This window comes from Oncorhynchus keta, chromosome 24 (assembly GCF_023373465.1).
Source record: "Oncorhynchus keta strain PuntledgeMale-10-30-2019 chromosome 24, Oket_V2, whole genome shotgun sequence".
NCBI lineage: Eukaryota > Metazoa > Chordata > Actinopteri > Salmoniformes > Salmonidae > Oncorhynchus > Oncorhynchus keta.
In genome coordinates, this window is record NC_068444.1 from 16,257,227 (window position 1) to 16,276,250 (window position 19,024).

The 19,024-nt window shown below is 41.9% G+C and overlaps 1 protein-coding gene across 2 annotated transcripts in view; it reads left to right on the forward strand.

Annotated features, from left to right (window-relative positions):
* lrrc1 (leucine rich repeat containing 1) overlaps window positions 1-18,757 on the forward strand; it is a 39,394-nt gene extending 20,637 nt beyond the window's left edge. For both annotated transcript variants that reach the window (XM_035800988.2, XM_035800987.2), the window contains exons 6-14: window positions 627-690; window positions 1,149-1,223; window positions 1,475-1,619; window positions 3,721-3,839; window positions 4,386-4,469; window positions 6,939-7,054; window positions 7,284-7,456; window positions 13,996-14,135; window positions 17,127-18,757. In XM_035800988.2, the coding sequence (XP_035656881.1) occupies window positions 627-690; window positions 1,149-1,223; window positions 1,475-1,619; window positions 3,721-3,839; window positions 4,386-4,469; window positions 6,939-7,054; window positions 7,284-7,456; window positions 13,996-14,135; window positions 17,127-17,279 (1,069 nt within the window). In that variant the 3' untranslated portion in view covers window positions 17,280-18,757. The remainder of the gene's footprint in view (window positions 1-626; window positions 691-1,148; window positions 1,224-1,474; window positions 1,620-3,720; window positions 3,840-4,385; window positions 4,470-6,938; window positions 7,055-7,283; window positions 7,457-13,995; window positions 14,136-17,126) is intronic.
* Window positions 18,758-19,024: the final 267 nt, after the last annotated feature.

A 19,024-nucleotide genomic window follows, 5' to 3' on the forward strand; every position in this document is an offset into this window, starting at 1 on the left:
CCCTGAAAAGGGATGTAATGAAGTTGGGTCTGTATGACTACATTACAAGCATGTAGCCAATTAGACTGTAAATGAAGCCGTATGTGTTTCACATGACAGACATTTATATAAAGATTATATTTAGACTTTAGAGGTGACGTAGAGCGCAGTGTGCTCCTTGGCTGAAGACAGACAACTCTGCAGTGCTCTACCTGGGTTCTCCCCCGGATAGTGAAACAGGGTGGTGTTGAGTACGGCCGGCAGCGCCCCCCTTTGGATTTACACATTTGAGCTTTTTTAAACACCTGTAACTTCCATTTCCTGCTATCTAGAGAAAAAATGTACCTTCTCTCATGAGAAATAAAGTGAGAGAATATATATATATATATTTGCTTTTACATAGTGGGGCCACGCCTCGCATACATTCTTTGGGGAGAACCCTGTCAATTTATGTTTGCACAAGTCTCTCGCTGACTATCTAACTGTCTCACTGCTTGGTCTATGGCCAATACATTTTCACTCGCACATGGTTAGTGAAACAGACCGAGAAGTAGCTCAAATGTACAGCCATCTGTGTGTGGTGAGTTTGGGCCTACACAGTAGGTGATGTTTTAGGATATTTCCTACCCCTCTGGTGCATTCCACAGGTCACTATCGCTACTTCACAGACTTGAGGAACTTGACCTGGGGAACAATGAAATTTACAATTTGGTAAGTTTATCTGACTTGTTTGCACGTAACCTTGATCTTGTGGGGAGAACATTCACACTGAAGTAAACAATGTGCCAAGCTAAACGTGTGTAGAATGGGCAGCACTCAAATCTCACTCAACATTTTTCTTGTTATGTGAAACATAATTGGGAGTACTGATAAAGATTCCTCCGTCTTGTCATTCTGAAGGGGTAGTGTGGACAGGGCCATTTTATTTTTGTAGTTTATAGTCTTACAACAATGTCAGGTTTAATGTTTATGCAAATGTAACTCTGATACGGAGAGACGCTTTCTGAGAGATGAACTGAAACCAGATCAGGCTAGGGAATGACAGTTTACACATGGTTGAAATTCTTCCAGTCTTGTTTACATTTGCCTCAGTCACCTGTGTATAATTATTTCCTCACTCTCACGCTCTCGCTATCTCCTCTGCCTCCAAAATCCTTCCTCCCACGCAGCCTGAAACAATAGGCTGTCTTGTCAGCTTGAAGAACTTGTGGCTGGACGGAAACCAGTTGGCTGAAATACCTGCAGTAAGATATTTTTAAGATGTTTGCACTAATTTATTTTTATGTCTTAATATTACAGTTGAACGAACTTGTAGAATATGGTTTGATTTCCCAAAAAGTAAAAGGCTCCCACCCATTTTATAACATTGGATGTGCTTAGACTAAATTAATATTGCGACTTGTGTTGATATAACAGTCATGAGATGCACCATTATTGTTAAGGGCTAACACGGACTGGGATATGCATTTATAATTGAAGTGTGTTCAACCCGTAGGAGATAGGCAGCATGAAAAGCCTCCTGTGTCTAGATGTATCGGAGAACAAACTGGAGCACCTTCCAGAAGAGATCGGCGGCTTGGTCTCCCTAACTGACCTGCTGGTGTCTCAGAACCTCATCGATGCTCTGCCAGAGGGCATAGGTCAGGACGCTGTTACACTCTACACCACCATAGTGTCTTTGAGACGTGCGTGTGCTGCTTTGCATTTGTGAATGTTGATCCATGCTGATATTGATTGAGTCAAAACTGGGATCAACATCAGTGTAAACTGAGCATAAATAGGAAGTTAATCTGAACAGGTTAAAATATATTGCATAGTTTTATCAAAAAGGTTAACCACATGGAGTCCACATTTGGTAACAGACCCGACTTATCACAGGTGATGTGGCCCTAGGGTACAATAGAATGGATGAATGGAACATTTAATAATTAAATCCATTTAGCATTATTTGATTTAAAATAAAAAATATTTATAATTTTTTTCCCAATAAGAAGACTGAGATACAAACATTGACCGAGGTGGTCGTGTTGCATGGAATCACAAAATGTTATGTTTTATTAGACTGCTCAAAAAAATAAAGGGAACACTTAAACAAGACAATGTAACTCCAAGTCCATCACACTTCTGTGAAATCAAACTGTCCACTTAGGAAGCAACACTGACAATAAATTTCACATGCTGTTGTGCAAATGGAATAGACAACAGGTGGAATTTATAGGCAATTAGCAAGACACCCCCCAATAAAGGAGTGGTTCTGCAGGTGGTGACCAAAGACCACTTCTCAGTTCCTATGCTTCCTGGCTGATGTTTTGGTCACTTTTGAATGCTGGCGGTGCTTTCACTCTAGTGGTAGCATGAGACAGAGTCTACAACCCACACAAGTGGCTCAGGTAGTGCAGCTCATCCAGGATGGCACATCAATGCGAGCTGTGGCAAGAAGGTTTGCTGTGTTTGTCAGCGTAGTGTCCAGAGCATGGAGGCGCTACCAGGAGACAGGCCAGTACATCAGGAGACGTAGAGGAGGCCGTAGGAGGGCAACAACCCAGCAGCAGGACTGCTACCTCCGCCTTTGTGCAAGGAGGAGCAGGAGCCAGAGCCCTGCAAAATGACCTCCAACAGGCCACAAATGTGCATGTGTCTGCTCAAACGGTCAGAAACAGACTCCATGAGGGTGGTATGAGGGCCCGACGTCCACAGGTGGGGGTTGTGCTTACAGCCCAACACCGTGCTGGATGTTTGGCATTTGCCAGAGAACACCAAGATTGGCAAATTCACCACTGGCACCCTGTGCTCTTCACTGATGAAAGCAGGTTCACACTGGGCACGTGACAGACGTGACAGAGTCTGGAGATGCCGTGGAGAACATTCTGCTGCCTGCAACATCCTCCAGCATGACCGGTTTGGCGCTGGGTCAGTCATGGTGTGGGGTGGCATTTCTTTGGGGGGCCACACAGCCCTCCATGTGCTCGCCAGAGGTAGCCTGACTGCCATTAGGTACCGAGATGAGATCCTCAGACCCCTTGTGAGACCATATGCTGGTGCGGTTGGCCCTGGGTTCCTCCTAATGCAAGACAATGCTAGACCTCATGTGGCTGGAGTGTGTCAGCAGTTCCTGCAAGAGCAAGGTGCTATGGACTGGCCCGTCCGTTCCCCAGACCTGAATCCAATTGAGCACATCTGGGACATCATGTCTCGCTCCATCCACCAATGCCACGTTGCACCACAGACTGTCCAGGAATTGGCCGATGCTTTAGGCCAGGTCTGGGAGGAGATCCCTCAGGAGACCATCCGCCACCTCATCAGGAGCATGCCCAGGCATTGTAGGGAGGTCATACAGAAACGTGGAGGCCACACACTACTGAGCCTCATTTTGACTTGTTTTAAGGACATTACATCAAAGTTGGATCAGCCTGTAGTGTGGTTTTCCACTTTAATTTTGAGTGTGACTCCAAATCAGACCTCCATGGGTTGATAGATTTGATTTCCATTGATCATTTTTGTGTGATTTTTGTTGTCAGCACATTCAACTGTGTAAAGAAAAAAGTATTTAATAAATATATTTCATTCAGATCTAGGATGTTATTTTAGTGTTCCTTTTATTTTTTGGAGCAGTGTATATTGTTTTGTTAGCCATAGGTATTGGTGCCAATTAACTTCATGAATTATAATGATTCCCATGCTATCCTGACTACCCTCATGTATATGTCTGCATCACAGTAAGTAAGGCTTTTTGTTTTGCAGGAAAACTAAGGCGACTGTCTATATTGAAAGCAGACCAGAATCGTCTTACCCAGCTGCCAGAGAGCATTGGCAACTGTGAGAGTCTCACTGAACTGATGCTCACAGAGAATCAGTTACAGGTGTGTTTTTGATAGCACTGTAGTTCCTCATATATACATACTGTTGTGAGGGCAGGTTTGACCCAATTACTTTTCTGTTATGTAATCGAAAGCAAAAGACAACGGTTTCATCCAACGTCAAGCAGTTTAATTTATGTGCTAACAAGGTCAGAACATTGTTCTCTTTAGCTACTGTTGATTTCTACAGTAGTAATTACCCACCTCTGATGGCTGTGCTCTTCTGTCTTTGGAAAGACCTAAGGATCTACAGTACAGCATGACACAATTTTGTTTTCCTTCTGAAGGGATGCATCTCCTATAATCTTGTAGCCTTTGACCTTCATTATGCCCTTAGTCTTCACTTCCTAAGAGGCTAAAACATCTAAGTGTGCGCCAGGGACTTATCCTCACTTTGACACAAACAATTAGATTTGTTTATTTCATCCTGACAGGAGGACTGTGTAAGTAATCCCCATGCTGGGCCACATGCCAGTCAAGTGTCACTGCTATACCCATTACTATATGTGCAAAATGTTGTTATTTCTTACTTGTTGTTTCCCTCTTTAGAGTGTGCCAAGAAGTATTGGAAAACTAAAGAGACTCTCCAACTTCAACTGTGACAGAAACCGATTAGCATCATTACCAAAAGAGGTATGCTATGGTCTTTCCACATGAGGTAGTTTGAAGCAAATAAGCACCGTGAGATTTGTTGAGACTTGTTGTTTCAAAGGGCACCACAGTTCATAGTCTACTATATTATAGGCTTAGATCATATCTTTATCTTGTAAATGCTTTATGTTACGAGGACATGACTCCTCTTCCTTTGTTTCTTTCTGTGATAAAATAAGGGCTTGTTTAATGGCTCGAAGTTTGACTCCATCTTCCTTTGTGATTTTACCATATTTATCACATTTGTGAAGTCGCTCCACAGTACATTGATTTACAACACAATCCTTGTATTATATGAAGGAGTGCACTGTTTAGACTGGATCAAAAAGCAATCTGTCCCCTTGCTGCTGTGAGCTACTTTTTTAAATGATTTCAAACGGTCACTTTCTCCAATTGACAGAACTTGTTTCCTAGCTCTGCTGTAGAAATAACCCCCCCCCCCCTCACTAAATGTGAGGGAACTGTCTATTTGCATGTAATGCTAAGCTAACCATTTTACCCTAAGCAAAATGCTTGTGCATGCTCAGTCTGAACATGCTCAGAAAAAGGCTGATGTAAACCTTGATCGCATCTCATTTTGCCTCCATGATTTACCCTGCTGCTCGGATCAATGATGTAAAATCATAGAAGCTTCAGTCATGAGTAAGTGTAATCTGGTTAGTGCATCCCCAAGTAATCAATGTGATTTGCATGCAGAACTTATCTGCACTAGACTTGACCCCTTCTGATTTTAGTGGGGATTGCGAAATGCTAATCCTCATACCTGCTAACCAGGAAATCCAGTTTCTGTGAACTGAATCTCATTCAGTAGAAGCATACAGAATGCCACTGTGGTACTATGCAGACCAATGTCGATTATCAAATCGCCCCGGAGAACTCTTTCACAAAGGCTATCTCCCACTGTGACTGTCTTCACCTAAGACATGGCTGTGCCACATCATTCCTGGCATGTGACTGTCTATACAGTAGCAGCTGCATGATTTTTTAGCTCCTAGGCTGGTGGCATGCTATCTTTTGTTTCCAGGAGATTCGAGCGCAGACAGCAAACGCACTGTTTTTCCCAGACAAAATATGCCCCCCCCCCATCCATTTATTTTCTATTATCTTCTGCAGTTCTCTGGTGTGTTCAGCTACGGTTTATTCTCCGAGTGCTGTGTTTATTCTAGCCTCTTGTCTTTTGGAGAGAAAGCAAGCTCCCTCTGGTTAAATCTTTATCTGAAAGGCCCTTTAGTGATTATACAATGCCCCTGTGTCTCAGTCACGCAAACAGTTCAGTGTGTGAGTCCACAGCACTTGGCCCAGATAATGAATTGATAGTGTCATTGTTTTATTGTCTCAAACCGTGAATGCTGCATGACGTTTCTAATGTTAACTGTAGTCCTGGTACCAGACAAGCACTTGTTTACCACAATACCGTGGTGTTAGGTATGTGGTTGATTTTTAAATCAATATTTATGACTCATTGATAATTGGCTCAAAGTATCAAAGGCTGATATTAGCTTATTTCCATTTTAATGCTAATATTTTAACAATATTCATATTTACTTAAGAAGATCTCCATAGAAAAACAATGTATCTGGTATTGATGTTTGAGCGTAGGCCCATGCATGTAGTCCTTTGTATAGCCTACTTCTGAGGCAAGAGCTAGACTTTGAGTAGTCTACTTCGTAGCCTACTAACTGGGATTCCTGTTGGTATTTGGACTTCTCTTCTTCCCTCGTCTTGAACTCTTATTTACTCCAGTGAGGGCTTCAGCTTAGCCAGATCCTTTTAACATGATGAGACTCCATTACTGTATTTGGTTCCTGTTCAAGTCTGTCTGGCCACTGACTGACTTAGTTAGTAGATTAGTCTTACTACAGAGCTTTAGCTGGCCCATCAGGTCCCTACTTTAACACACTAGTAATTGCAGCTAATTTTAGCTCCTAATCTGCCAAACACCTTAGCCGTTCAATACATTTTAGTAATTTAGCAGACAACCTTATCCAGAGCAACTTTCCTATCCAGAGCAACTTTCCTATTTTTTTTATTTTTATACTAGTCCCCTGTGGGAATCGAACCCACAATCCTGGCATTGCGATGCCATGCGCTACCAACTAAGCTACACAGGATTTTAAATATGCCCATTTCTATGGCAAAGCTCCCAAATGCTCTGAATGGTTTACCTTTCTATGCCCAATACACTAAATGGATATTTTGAACAATGTGTGAGTGTGTGTATACCTTCATCATATTTTTCTGTGGTTTTGTAATGGTAAAGTAAAAATGTAACTTTTAGATTTTTATTTTATTTTACGTAAATTGTTCTAACCAAAGCTTTTTCCCTCTTCCTCCCTGCAAGATGTCTGTGTGCCTCAGAACACGGAACAAATATGCAATTTTGTGGGTGAACTAAAGACTAAACCCACAGTTTTCACGTCTTACTTGTATGTCTTTCCTACCCAAATCAAGATTGGAGGTTGCAGTAGCCTGAATGTCTTCTGTGTACGTGAGAACAGGCTTACAAGGATTCCCTCTGAGATCTCTCAGGCCTCAGAGCTGCATGTGTTCGATGTCTCCGGAAATAGGTAGGCTACATTAACATTCAATGCCACTTTATTAACCTTTTTAATCATATACAATATTCACATTTGAATATACACCAGACCCAGTAAAGCTTTTAGATGTGACTGGTGCTCACAATAAATCATATTTGACACCAATAGACGTGTTCTTAGCTGTCCACAAATCAATCAGGTTCACAAAACATTTTGCAATATTCTTCTGAAGCCTGTCTATACCATGTCATCTCTCCAGACTGCTCCACCTACCCATTTCTCTGACTGCGCTGCGACTCAAGGCCCTGTGGCTGTCAGAGAACCAGTCGCAGCCTCTGCTCACCTTCCAGAATGACATAGACCCAGAGTCTGGGGAAAAGGTGCTCACCTGTGTTCTCCTGCCCCAGCAGCCTTTAGAACCAGAGAGTAAAGGTAAGGTCTTCTCGTGGTCTTCCAACTCAGTAGCCTTGTGGTTTGTGTCCGCCCTGAGATTGCAAGATTACTTACTCTCGGTCTGTCTGGGTTTTCTGTGCATCGGCAGGACAGAGCAGCTACATCTGGTAAAACAAGGGGCGGGGTGTGGGTCTTTTTGTCAATAACAGCTAGTGCGCAATGTCTAATATTAAAGAAGTCTTTAGGTATAGCTCACCTGAGGTAGAGTACCTCATGATAAGCTGTAACAAGAGTTCTTATATAAACTCAGCAAAAAAGGAAACCTCCTCACTGTCAGCTGCGTTTATTTTCAGCAAATTTCACGTGTAAATATTTGTATGAACATAACAAGATTCAACAACTGAGACATAAACTAAACAAGTTCCACAGACATGTGATTAACAGAAATGGAATAATGTGTCCCTGAACAAAGCAGGGGTCAAAAGTAACAGTCAGTATCTGGTGTGGCCACCAGCTGCATTAAGTACTGCAGTGCATCTCCTCCTCATGGACTGAACTAAATGTGCCAGTTCTGTGAGATGTTACTTTACTCTTCCACCAAGGCACCTGCAAGTTCCCGGACATTTCTGGGGGGGAATGGCCCGAGCCCTCCGATCCAACAGGTCCCGGACGTGCTCAATGGGAATGAGATCCGGGCTCTTCACTGGTCATGGCAGAACACTGACATTCCTGTCTTGCAGGAAATCATGCACAGAACGAGCAGTATGGCTGGTGGCATTGTCATGCTGAAGGGTTATGGATAAACCTGCAGGAAGGGTACCACATGAGGGAGGAGGATGTCTTCCCTGTAACGCACAGCGTTTAGATTGCCTGCAATGACAACAAGCTCAGGCCGATTATGCTGTGACACACCGCCCCAGACCATGACGGACGCTCCACCTACAAATCGATCCCGCTCCAGAGTACAGGCCTCGGTGTAACGCTCATTCCTTCGTTCCATAAACGCGAATCCAACCATCACCCCTGGTGAGACAAAACTGCGACTCGTCAGTGAAGAGCACTTTTTGCCAGTCGTGTCTGGTCCAGCGACAGTGGGTTTGTGTCTATAGGTGACGTTGTTGCCGGTGATGTCTGGTGAGGACCTGCCTTACAACTGGTCTACAAGCCCTCAGTCCAGCCAACCTCAGCCTGTTGCAGACAGTCTGAGCACTGATGGAGGGATTGTGCATTCCTGGTGTAACTCGGGCAGTAGTTGTTGCCATCCTGTCTCTGTCCCGCAGGTGTGATGTTCGGATGTACCAATCCTGTGGAGGTGTTGTTACACATGGTCTGCCACGGCGAGGATGATCAGCTGTCCATCCTGTCTCTCTCTGTAGCGCTGTCTTAGGCGCCTCACAGTACGGACATTTCAATTTATTGCCCTGGCCACATCTGCAGTCCTCATGCATCCTTGCAGCATGCCTAAGCATGTTCACAAAGATGAGCAGGGACCCTGGGCATCTTTCTTTTGGTGTTTTTCAAAGTCAGCAGAAAGGCCTTTTTAGTGTCCTAAGTTTTCATAACTATGACCTAATTGCCTACCGTCTGTAAGCTGTTAGGTCTTAACGACCGTTCCACAGGTGCATGTTCATTAATTGGTTACGGTTCATTGAACAAGCATGGAAAGTGTTTAAACCCTTTACAATGAAGATCTGTCAAGTTATTTGGATTTTATGAATTATCTTTGAAAGACCGGGTCCTGAAAAAGGGATGTTTCTATTTTTGTTGAGTTTATATTTGTACCTTTCTATTTAACACAACAAACCGATGCTGGCACTAAGACAGCACTCAATGAGCTGGATAAGGTCGTAAAGCAAACAAGAAAATGCTCATCCAGAAGTGGTGCTCCTAGTGGCCGGTGACTTTAATGCAGGCAATCTTAAATCCGTTTTACCTCATTTCTACCAGCATGTCACATGTGCAACCAGAGGAGAAAAAAAACAACCTCTAGACCACCTTTACTCCACACACAGAGAGCTAGCTAGCTAGCTAGCTTATGGTTGAAGTAATGTGTGTAAAAAAAAAACTTCCATAACCATCTACCTTAGTACCTTTCTTCGCCTGTTCGCTAGCTTTCAGCTGACTGGTGTTAGCTAGCTAATAAGGCTAACGTTAGCTGCTGGACTTCGGATAAGCAAGCAAACATTAGCTAGCTACCTAACTAATCAAAATATCGGTTTGCATTTATTGATTAACCTGAGCTTGTATACCACCATTTAGCTAGCTATCCACAGTAGCCTAGTTTTGTTCATGTATGGTTAGTATGAGTATTCATACTCAATTTACCTCACATGAAGTATGCTTATTGGTCATAGTATGGCTATGGTTAGAATGCCAAAAGTTTCTGGATGTCGTACTACAGTCAACAAAATATAAAGTATACGAGCAGTGGCCACTGTTTCCTTGCTTTTTAGGCCCCAAAAGGCAATTCTTTAGATTTGAAGAAAATGGCGAAAAAATATACATCTGAAGTCTGAGAGCGGATACAAATTCTTAGCTTTAGCTATGTTCTGCAATGTAATAAAGTAATGACTTTTCAAATAAGTCACGTTATAAGTTATGTTGGCTGACAATTTGTTAGCTACGCTAGCTTTACGAACAGCAAAGCATAATAAAAACCTAGCGGCTCGATTCGGTCTTATGTAGCAAAATTGTATTGTTTTTTAAGATGTTTGTTGCATTGAATAAAAGTAGAGACTCAGCGTTTAAATGGTATCATACACTACAGTTGAGGAACAATGGGGAAGTAATTCTGCTTTGTAAGTTGATATACTTGTAACCTCACTTGAGAAAATGGCCCTCGAATGTTTTGGTAAACCGACTGGCAAGTTCTGCTTTGTCTATACCCATTCAACATTGTTCACACCCTCGTAAGCCTTAGTCCCCCCCCCATCTCTTTAAGGAGTCGCATGTGAGGCCATGTACTAAACAACCAAAGATCTAAAGGCTGGTTTACACTATGACAGTTGCACCGATGACATTAACATTCTATTGTCGTCCAACAAACTTGTAGTTATGAAAAAGAATCAACACAAACTACAGGCTGCATATCAGCAAAATAGTGTAACTAGTGTATTTGAACACCATTTAAATGCACCTGTTTTAAAAATGTATTTAGTAAGTCAATACAGAAAACCAGGCAACTAAAAGCAACATTCTAAACAATGTTTTAGTTCATTTTTGGCTTGTTAGCTGAATAATGACCAGATCATATAGCTGACAACTTTATATAATTTGTCTTAATTGAAAAATATATATATACACGCGGTTGGAGTCATTAACTTGTTTTTCAACCACTCCAAGTTTCTTGTTAACAAATTATAGTTTTGGCAAATCTGTTTTGACATCTACTTTGTGCATGACACAAGTAATTTTTCCAACAATTGTTTAGACAGATTATTTCACTTATAATTCACTGTCACAATTCCAGTGGATCAGAAGTTTACATACACTAAGTTGACTGTGCCACAGCTTGGAAAATTCCAGAAAATGGTACCTGTGGATGTATTTCAAGGCCTACCTTCAAACTCAGTGCCTCTTTGCTTGACATCATGGGAAAATCAAAAGAAATCAGCAAAGAAATTGTAGACCAAGTCTGCTTCATCCTTGGGAGCAATTTCCAAACGCCTGAAGGTACCACCTTCATCTGTACAAACAATAGTACGCAAGTATAAACACCACTGTGATGCGGAAAGTGCAAATCAATCCCAGAACAACAGCAAAGGACCTGTTGATGATGCTGGAGGAAACAGGTACAAAAGTATCTATAGCCACAGTAAAATGAGTCCTATATTAACATAACCTGAAAGGCCGCTCAGCAAGGAAGAAGCCACGGCTCCAAAACCGCCATTAAAAAAGCCAGACTACGGGGTGCAACTGCACATGGGGACAAAGATCATACTTCTTGGAGAAATGTCCTCTGGTCTGATGAAAGAAAAATATAACTGTTTGGCCATAATGTCCATTATGTTTGGAGCGAAAGGGGGAGGCTTGCAAGCCGAAGAACATCATCCCAACCGTGAAGAACGGGGGGTGGCAGCATCATGTTGTGGGGGGTGCTTTGCTGCAGGAGGGACTGGTGCACTTCACAAAATAGATGGCATCATGAGGAGGGGAAATTATATGGATATATTGAATCAACATCTCAAGACATCAGTCAGGAAGTTAAAGCGTGGTCGCAAATGGGGTCTTCCAAATGGACAATGACCCCCAAGAATACTTCCGAAGTTGTGTCAAAATGGCTTCAGGACAACAAAGTCAAGGTATTGGAGTGGCCATCACCTCAATCGCATAGAACATTTGTGGGCAGAATTGAAAAACTGTGTGCGAGCAAGGATGCCTACAAACCTGACTCAGTTACACCAGCTCTGTCAGGAGGAATGGGCCAAAATTCACCCAACTTATTGTGGGAAGCTTGTGGAAGGCTACCCAACATATTTGACCCAAGTTAAACAATTTAAAGGCAATGCTACCAAATACTAATTGAGTGTATGTAAACTTCTGACCCACTGGGAATGGGATGAAATAAATAAAAGCTGAAATAAATAATTCTCTCTACTATTATTCTGATATTTCACATTTTTAAAATAGTGGTGCTCCTAACTAACCTGACAGGGAATTTTTCCTAGGATTAAATGTCAAGGATTGTGATAAACCGAGTTTAAATGTATAAGGTGTATGTAAACTTCAGACTTTAACTGTGTGTATGTATACACACACACACACATATGTGTATATATGAATTATCTATTTTACCCTCCTTTTTTCTTCCCGATTTCGATCTTTTATTGCTTCCTAAGCCAGCTGGGGAGCTGCAGCGAAGGTAGAGGCATGCGTCTTCTGAAACATGACCTGCCAAACCGCGTTTCTTAACACCCTCCCGCTTAACGCAGAAGTCAAAAATAAAATCAAATCCAATGCACATACACATGGTTAGCACATACACATGGTTAGCACATACACATGGTTAGCACATACACATGGTTAGCAGATGTTGATGTGAGAGTAGCGAAATGCTTGTGCTTCTAGTTCCTACCGTGCAGTAATATCTAACAAGTAACAGTAATCTAACAATTTCACAATGACTACCTTAAACACACAAATGTAAAGGAATGAATATGTACATATAAATATCTGGATGAGCGATGGCCGTGCGGTATAGGCAAGATGCAGTAGATGGTATAGAATACAGTATATACATGTGAGATGAGTAATGTAGGGTATATAAATATTTGTGTCATTGTTTAAAGTGACTTGTGATACATTTATTACATCCAATTTAATTATTAAGTTATACTTTTTTGGGGATTAAAGTAGGTTCTGGTGGTGCTTTTTCTCCCAAATTTCGTGGTATCCAATTGTTAGTAGTTACTATCTTGTCTCATCGCTACAACTCCCGTACGGGCTTGGGAGAGACGAAGGTCGAAAGCCATGTGTCCTCAGAAACACAACCCAACCAATCCGCACTGCTTCTTAACACAGCGCGCCTCCAACCCTTAAGGCAGCCGCACCAATGTGTCGGAGGAAACACCATGCACCTGGATACCTTGGTTGGCGCGCACTGCGCCCGGCCTGCCACAGGAGTCGCTGGTGCGCGATGAGACAAGGATATCCCTACCGGCAAAACCCTCCCTAACCCAGACGACGCTAGGCCAATTGTGCGTCACCCCACAGACCTCCCGTCGTGGCCGGCTGCGACACAGCCTGGGCGCCAACCCAGAGTCTCTGTAACTGAGCTCTACCTGTAACTGTTCTGGATCTGGGCAAATGCTCTAACCCCCTCCCAACCCCACCCGAGGGCCAGGCCTGCTCCTTTGCTGCTTTTTGTGTGTGTTTTTTTTACTCCAGTGGATTGCATAGCTAAAGAGGCTTAACTCCTGACTGGCCTGCAGCCATTAAAAGCCTGCTGGGTGAGGTGAAGCAAGGAGACGCTTGCTCGCTCACTCAGCTGAGGCCTGGAATAATCTAGGCCTGATCCAATTGTTGATTGGATAAAAAATAAAATCTCAAACTCCACAACCTGGTTGCAGAACCCATATGTCATGTGTCTGATTTGATTCATTGAATGACTACAGCATGTGCTCCTTGTTATGACCATCCTCCTTTAGTAATCCCTGATTTCTCTCGGAATGAGAGGACTAAGTGTTTATGTTCATTTCTGTAACCCTTTGTTCAGCAGATGAGGATCTAAGACTTTGAAGGTCAAGTCTGTGAGCTTGAGTTGGGGGTGGTGTTTAGCTTTCAGCTTGTGACTAAACTGGGATTTGAAACTGATCTACCCGGTTCCAAGCTCTCATTTATGAGCATTGTGCCACAAGCTGCACAAACTCTCAGCACTGTGTCATGGGACAGCTCCTCTTCACTGACATGATTGAGAGAACCATTTGAATCTGTTGAATTAAGGCTACCATTGTCCGTATGTGGTAGTTTTCACAGGCCTTTCATGCATGCAATTAAGCATAATTTTGAAAAGCAAATTATTGCTTAAGATGTAAATTATTAATTTCCTCTCACAACATATCTAATGTATCCTGTTTTAGGCTCAGACAACCTTGCTCGCTGTGGTGCTCTGGAGAGCCTGGTGAATGACATGGTGGATGACACCTGGGGCGACAAGGCCATGAAGAGGATCAGTGCCATCCACTTCCTGGATGATGACGATGACGAGGATGATGAAAAGGTGAGAGGAAGGACGAGAAGTGTGTGTGTGTGTGTGTGTGGAGAGGAGCGTGTGAAGGGGAATGACAGGAGGCGATGGGGTAGAAAAGACAGAGGTCGTTTGAAACGTCATAACTGTCACAAGGGTCGTTTGAAAATTCAAAACTGTCACCACTCACGGGTTGTTTGAAATGTCAAAACTGGCGGGGCGCCAATCACTAAACAAAGAAAGAGATGCCGCTTGAATTAATGTTCAACTAATATAAAGCTATAGTCATTGAGTCCCTTAACTGGTTGAAAACTATGTTTCATCTTTTAGATCTTTTGAATTATGTCCAAGTGTACACTGAGTCTACAAAACATTAAGAACAGCTGCTCTTTCCAAGACAGCCTGACCTGGTGACTCCAAATAAAAGCTATTATTCCTTATTGATGTCACTTGTTAAATCCACTTAAAATCAGTGTAGCTGAAGGGGAGGAGACGGGTTAAATAACGATTTGAGACTTTTGATTGTGTATGTGTGCTATTCAGAGGGTGAACAGAGAAAATATTTAAGACAAAATATTTAAGGGGCTTTGAACGGGGTACGGTAGTAGGTGCCAGGCGTGCTGGTTTTTGTCAAGAACTGCAATGCTCCTGGGTTTTTCACGCTCAACAATTTCCCGTGTCTATCAAGAATGGGCTGCCATCCAAAGGACATCCAGCCAACTTGACACAACTTTGGGAAGCAATAGTCAACATGGGCAGCATCCCTGTGGAACGCTTTAGACACCTTGTAGAGTCCATGCCCCTAAAAATTGATGGCAAAAAATAACATTATAAACAGTGCCTTTGGAAAGTACTCAGACTGCTAGACTTATTCCACATTTTGTTACGTTACAGCCTTATTCTAAAATTGAATAAATAAATACAAATCCTCAAATCTACACACATTACCCCATCATGACAAAGAAACAGGTTTTCAGAAATGTTTGCAAATGTATTTAAAATCAAAACCATTCAGACCCTTTGCCATGAGACTCGAAATTGAGCTCAGGTGCAACCTGTTTCCATTGATCATCCTTCAGATGTTTCTACAACTTGATTAGAGTCCACCTGTGGTAAATTCAATTGATTGGACATGATTTGGGAAGAAAAACACCTATCTATATAAGGTCCCACAGTTGACAGTGCATGTCAGAGAAAAAACCAAGCCATGAAGGAATTGTCCGTAGAGCTCAGATACAGGATTGTGTCGAAGCACAGATCTAGGGAAGGGTAGCAAAACATTTCTTCAGCATTGAAGATCCTCAAGATCAGTGGCCTCATCCTTAAATGGAATAAGTTTGGAATCACCAAGACTCTTCCTAGAGCTGGACGTCTGGCCAATTCCCTTCTTGCTTGACGGTGCCGTCGCTGCTGTGCCAGGTCCTTGGCAATGAATTCCCGTTCCTGTAGAGCTCTACGGGCCTGCACATCCAATAGGTGACATCGTTCATCAGCCTGTCGTTCTTCCTGTAGACCACTTTTCCGTCCCAAAGCAGTTTCCGGTCCTTGGCACAGAGGGGATGGTTGATGGCTGAAACGTACAGTTGATCCAGCCCCACTTTGAGCTCTGGTGGGTTTGCCGTTTGGTGTGGGAAACTCAACCACATAATCCTTAAGATAACCAAGTTGCTTGCCTGGTTCTTCTGGTGCTGCTGGTGGTTGAGGACGAAGCCTTTGTTGCTTTAGGCTTAGCTCCTAGATCTTTGTTCCAAGACCTTTCCATCAGCTGTTCTTTCCTCCTCTCTCCTTCCTTCCAGTGGAGACAATTCTTCCTTCTCCTCCTCCATTTCCTTTTCACCGGTCTTTGGTTCAGTCATCATTCGGCTCGAAAGATTAGTGGAATCTGTGTGGGTAGCTGGACAGGTAGGATGACTGACAGTAAATGTGAACAGGTGGTCACGTGTCAGGTGACAGAGGAATGGATGATCCTGAGGCAGGAATTCATTTAACCATAAAGTGGTATATTTACTGAGTAGTCTGTGCTATATAACAAAGGAAACAGAATAACAGGTATCCAATCAAATCCATAATCACACAAAACAATCATTCATTATTAACATAATTAGGGAATTCAGCAATCCAGTTCATTAAGTCAATAGGAATCAGCCTAGAGTCATTTAGGCTTTTAACTATTTATCATAATCATGAGAAGAATGAATAACAGATCACTGTTTATTAATCTATAATCCCCATTAGTTTATCAGAATCGATCAGTTCAGCAAACAATGACGTTTCATATTTCACCCTTTCAAGTGTCTTCATGTGTACATGTAATTTCATTACATATGAAACCATATATCGATGGCATAATTGGCCCGTGATGATCCGTAGGGCCGTGATCATTGACCATTCATATTACGCAATAGGTTTGAAGCGTGCGCTCCAAGCCGCACTCATAACTATAAACAATAACTGATGGCCCACTCTCCCGATCGCAACAGATAGTTCAGATGAAAGGTAACAGATTCGTTGGACTTACGTGGATTCATGTACGCATAGAACTTCTGGATTAGATGAAGTTAAGGAAGCGAAAGCGGCGAGATCTAGCGATGGCGATTTCTTCCTTTTTATGGAGTTGAGATCTGTCAGACATTTCTACCTGACCTAATTAAAGCTCCCCTGGCCCAGTTGCGCAAGTGGCCATGAATTAAAGGTTTGTTCCACTTACTCGATGGGTTTGAATACTTTCAGAATGCACTGTATGTTGCTATTAAGGCAATATGATGCATTATTTTTATTCAATTTGCAAACATTTCTAAAAACCTGTGTTCACTTTGTCATTATGGGGTATTGTGTGTGTGTGTGTGTAGATTGAGGATTCATTTTTATGTAATCCATTTTAGAATAAGGCTGTAACGTAACAAAATGTGGGGGGAAAATCAAGGGGTCTGAATACTTTCCTAATGCACGGCATAATGAGATACCTGTTGTAGAATCTGGCCATCTTTCTGTTTCTCTTCACTGTTCCTCTGTCTCCTCCTACAGGGAAGGCTGATGCGACAAGCTACTCCTCACCCAGGTGAGTTAAAGACTATGAAGAAAGCGGTGGAGAACCTCCGCAACGACCTGAACGCTGCCAAAGCTCTGGATTCCAACAAAAACGAGGTCAATAACACTACAGTCACCACGTCTGTGTGACTTCTACCTCAGAAACATTCTGATCTCCTGTGTCTCTCGCCATGTTCTTCTGCACCACCACCAGAACCTACTTTAATCCCACAAACCCTCCTGCGGCCTCCCTACCTAGGCCTCCTGCGGCTCAACCCTGGGACTCTGCTGCGATCCTTTTGTCCAGTACCTTACTTCATCTCCAATACACACCATGGTATCTGGCTCAGACTACCAGGGCCCATGTGCCTTCTTTTCAAACTGTTGTGCTATATTTTTTAACATAGCAATAATCTGCACAGGTGTGGTCCTTTTCAAAGACATTTGAAAAATGTTGCTTTTTAAAGATTTATTTCTACATTTCTTTTTAAATGGACAATAGGTAGTTGCACTACTGTAAGTCTTTAGTATGTTAAATATGGTTGACATCTTCATAAATATTATATTTGTTTTATTTTTTAGAACACTGGGTGAATTTTTTTTTTTGTTGAAAATTTTGGTATACTTGACCAACTGATTTAAGGATTACTGTATAGTCATTTTGTGAATATTGATAATTTTATACTTTTTGGCAGCTCAGATGGTGTAAATTAAAACAATGTATAGCAAGTTTCTTAATCTATGGCAGAATTGTTCTAAACGTTATTACTTTGTATGTATTTTATTTCCTTTTAAGTAAAGAAATGAACAAAAATGCAGTTGCTCATGTCTTATCGTAATTGACTTTGGGTGAATAGACGGCCTCGACTCTTTTCTATGTCATTGTTTATCTTCTTAATCAAATCCTAAACAAATTTTGATATAGACATATTTTGTAATTAAGGGCTGATGCAGTGAGCAACGTGTACCTTAACCACAACAGATTGAGTGGAAGTGACAGGGCTGTCTTACTTTCTTTTATTGCGCTTCACTGCTTTGAAATGTTTTCTTAAGTAGATACTGGGCGGCAGGTAGCGTAGCGGTTAAGTGTTGGGCCAGTAACTGAAGGGTTGCTGATTTGAATCCCTGAGTAGACTAAGGAACAAACAAAAAAAATCAGTGACCTTGAGCAAGGCGCTTAACCCTAATTGGTCCTCTAAGTCACTCTGGATAAGAGCATCTGCTCAATGACTAAAATGTAAATACTTTATCGGAAACTGCTGAATTTTTCAATGTCTTTTAACACATGTGCATTGGACTTTCAATGGCCAATTTCATTCCACGCAAAAGGAAATGAGGACCATGGTGGAACCGTTTGGAAAATGCAGTTTAAGCATGAACTCATACACTTAGTTTTTTTGTCTTAATAAAAACAATTTGTTGTTCAAACGGTATACGATAACAATGATTTTAGTTTTTTTTTTGTATTACCAGGAGGAACATATACATTTGTTTTATCTTTATTTTTAAATTATTTTCTTTAGTTATCAAGCTGCACATAAACACAATCTCAAATAGGCACAGACACTGAGCCTACAGATTTGGATGCCTTTTACCCACTGATAAAATTAAAGGGGTTTAAAACGAAACATGATTCGTTATTTCTTAAACACGTTTTTAGTTTTTGTTGTCCATTAGGTCTTTAGTGTTTCAGCCTTTAGACCTTTAAGTTTTCACCATGCCAAATCATAAACGCCATGCAATAAAATGTGTATTTGCCGTTAATTGGATTAGATTACACTTTAAAGGAAATCGCTCCTACTTTGTTTTGTCATCGCCCATTTGATAAGTACTCATCAGGGTGGTCATTGATAACATCAGTACTTTCCCCTCACCCATTATTCTCCTGTTATGTC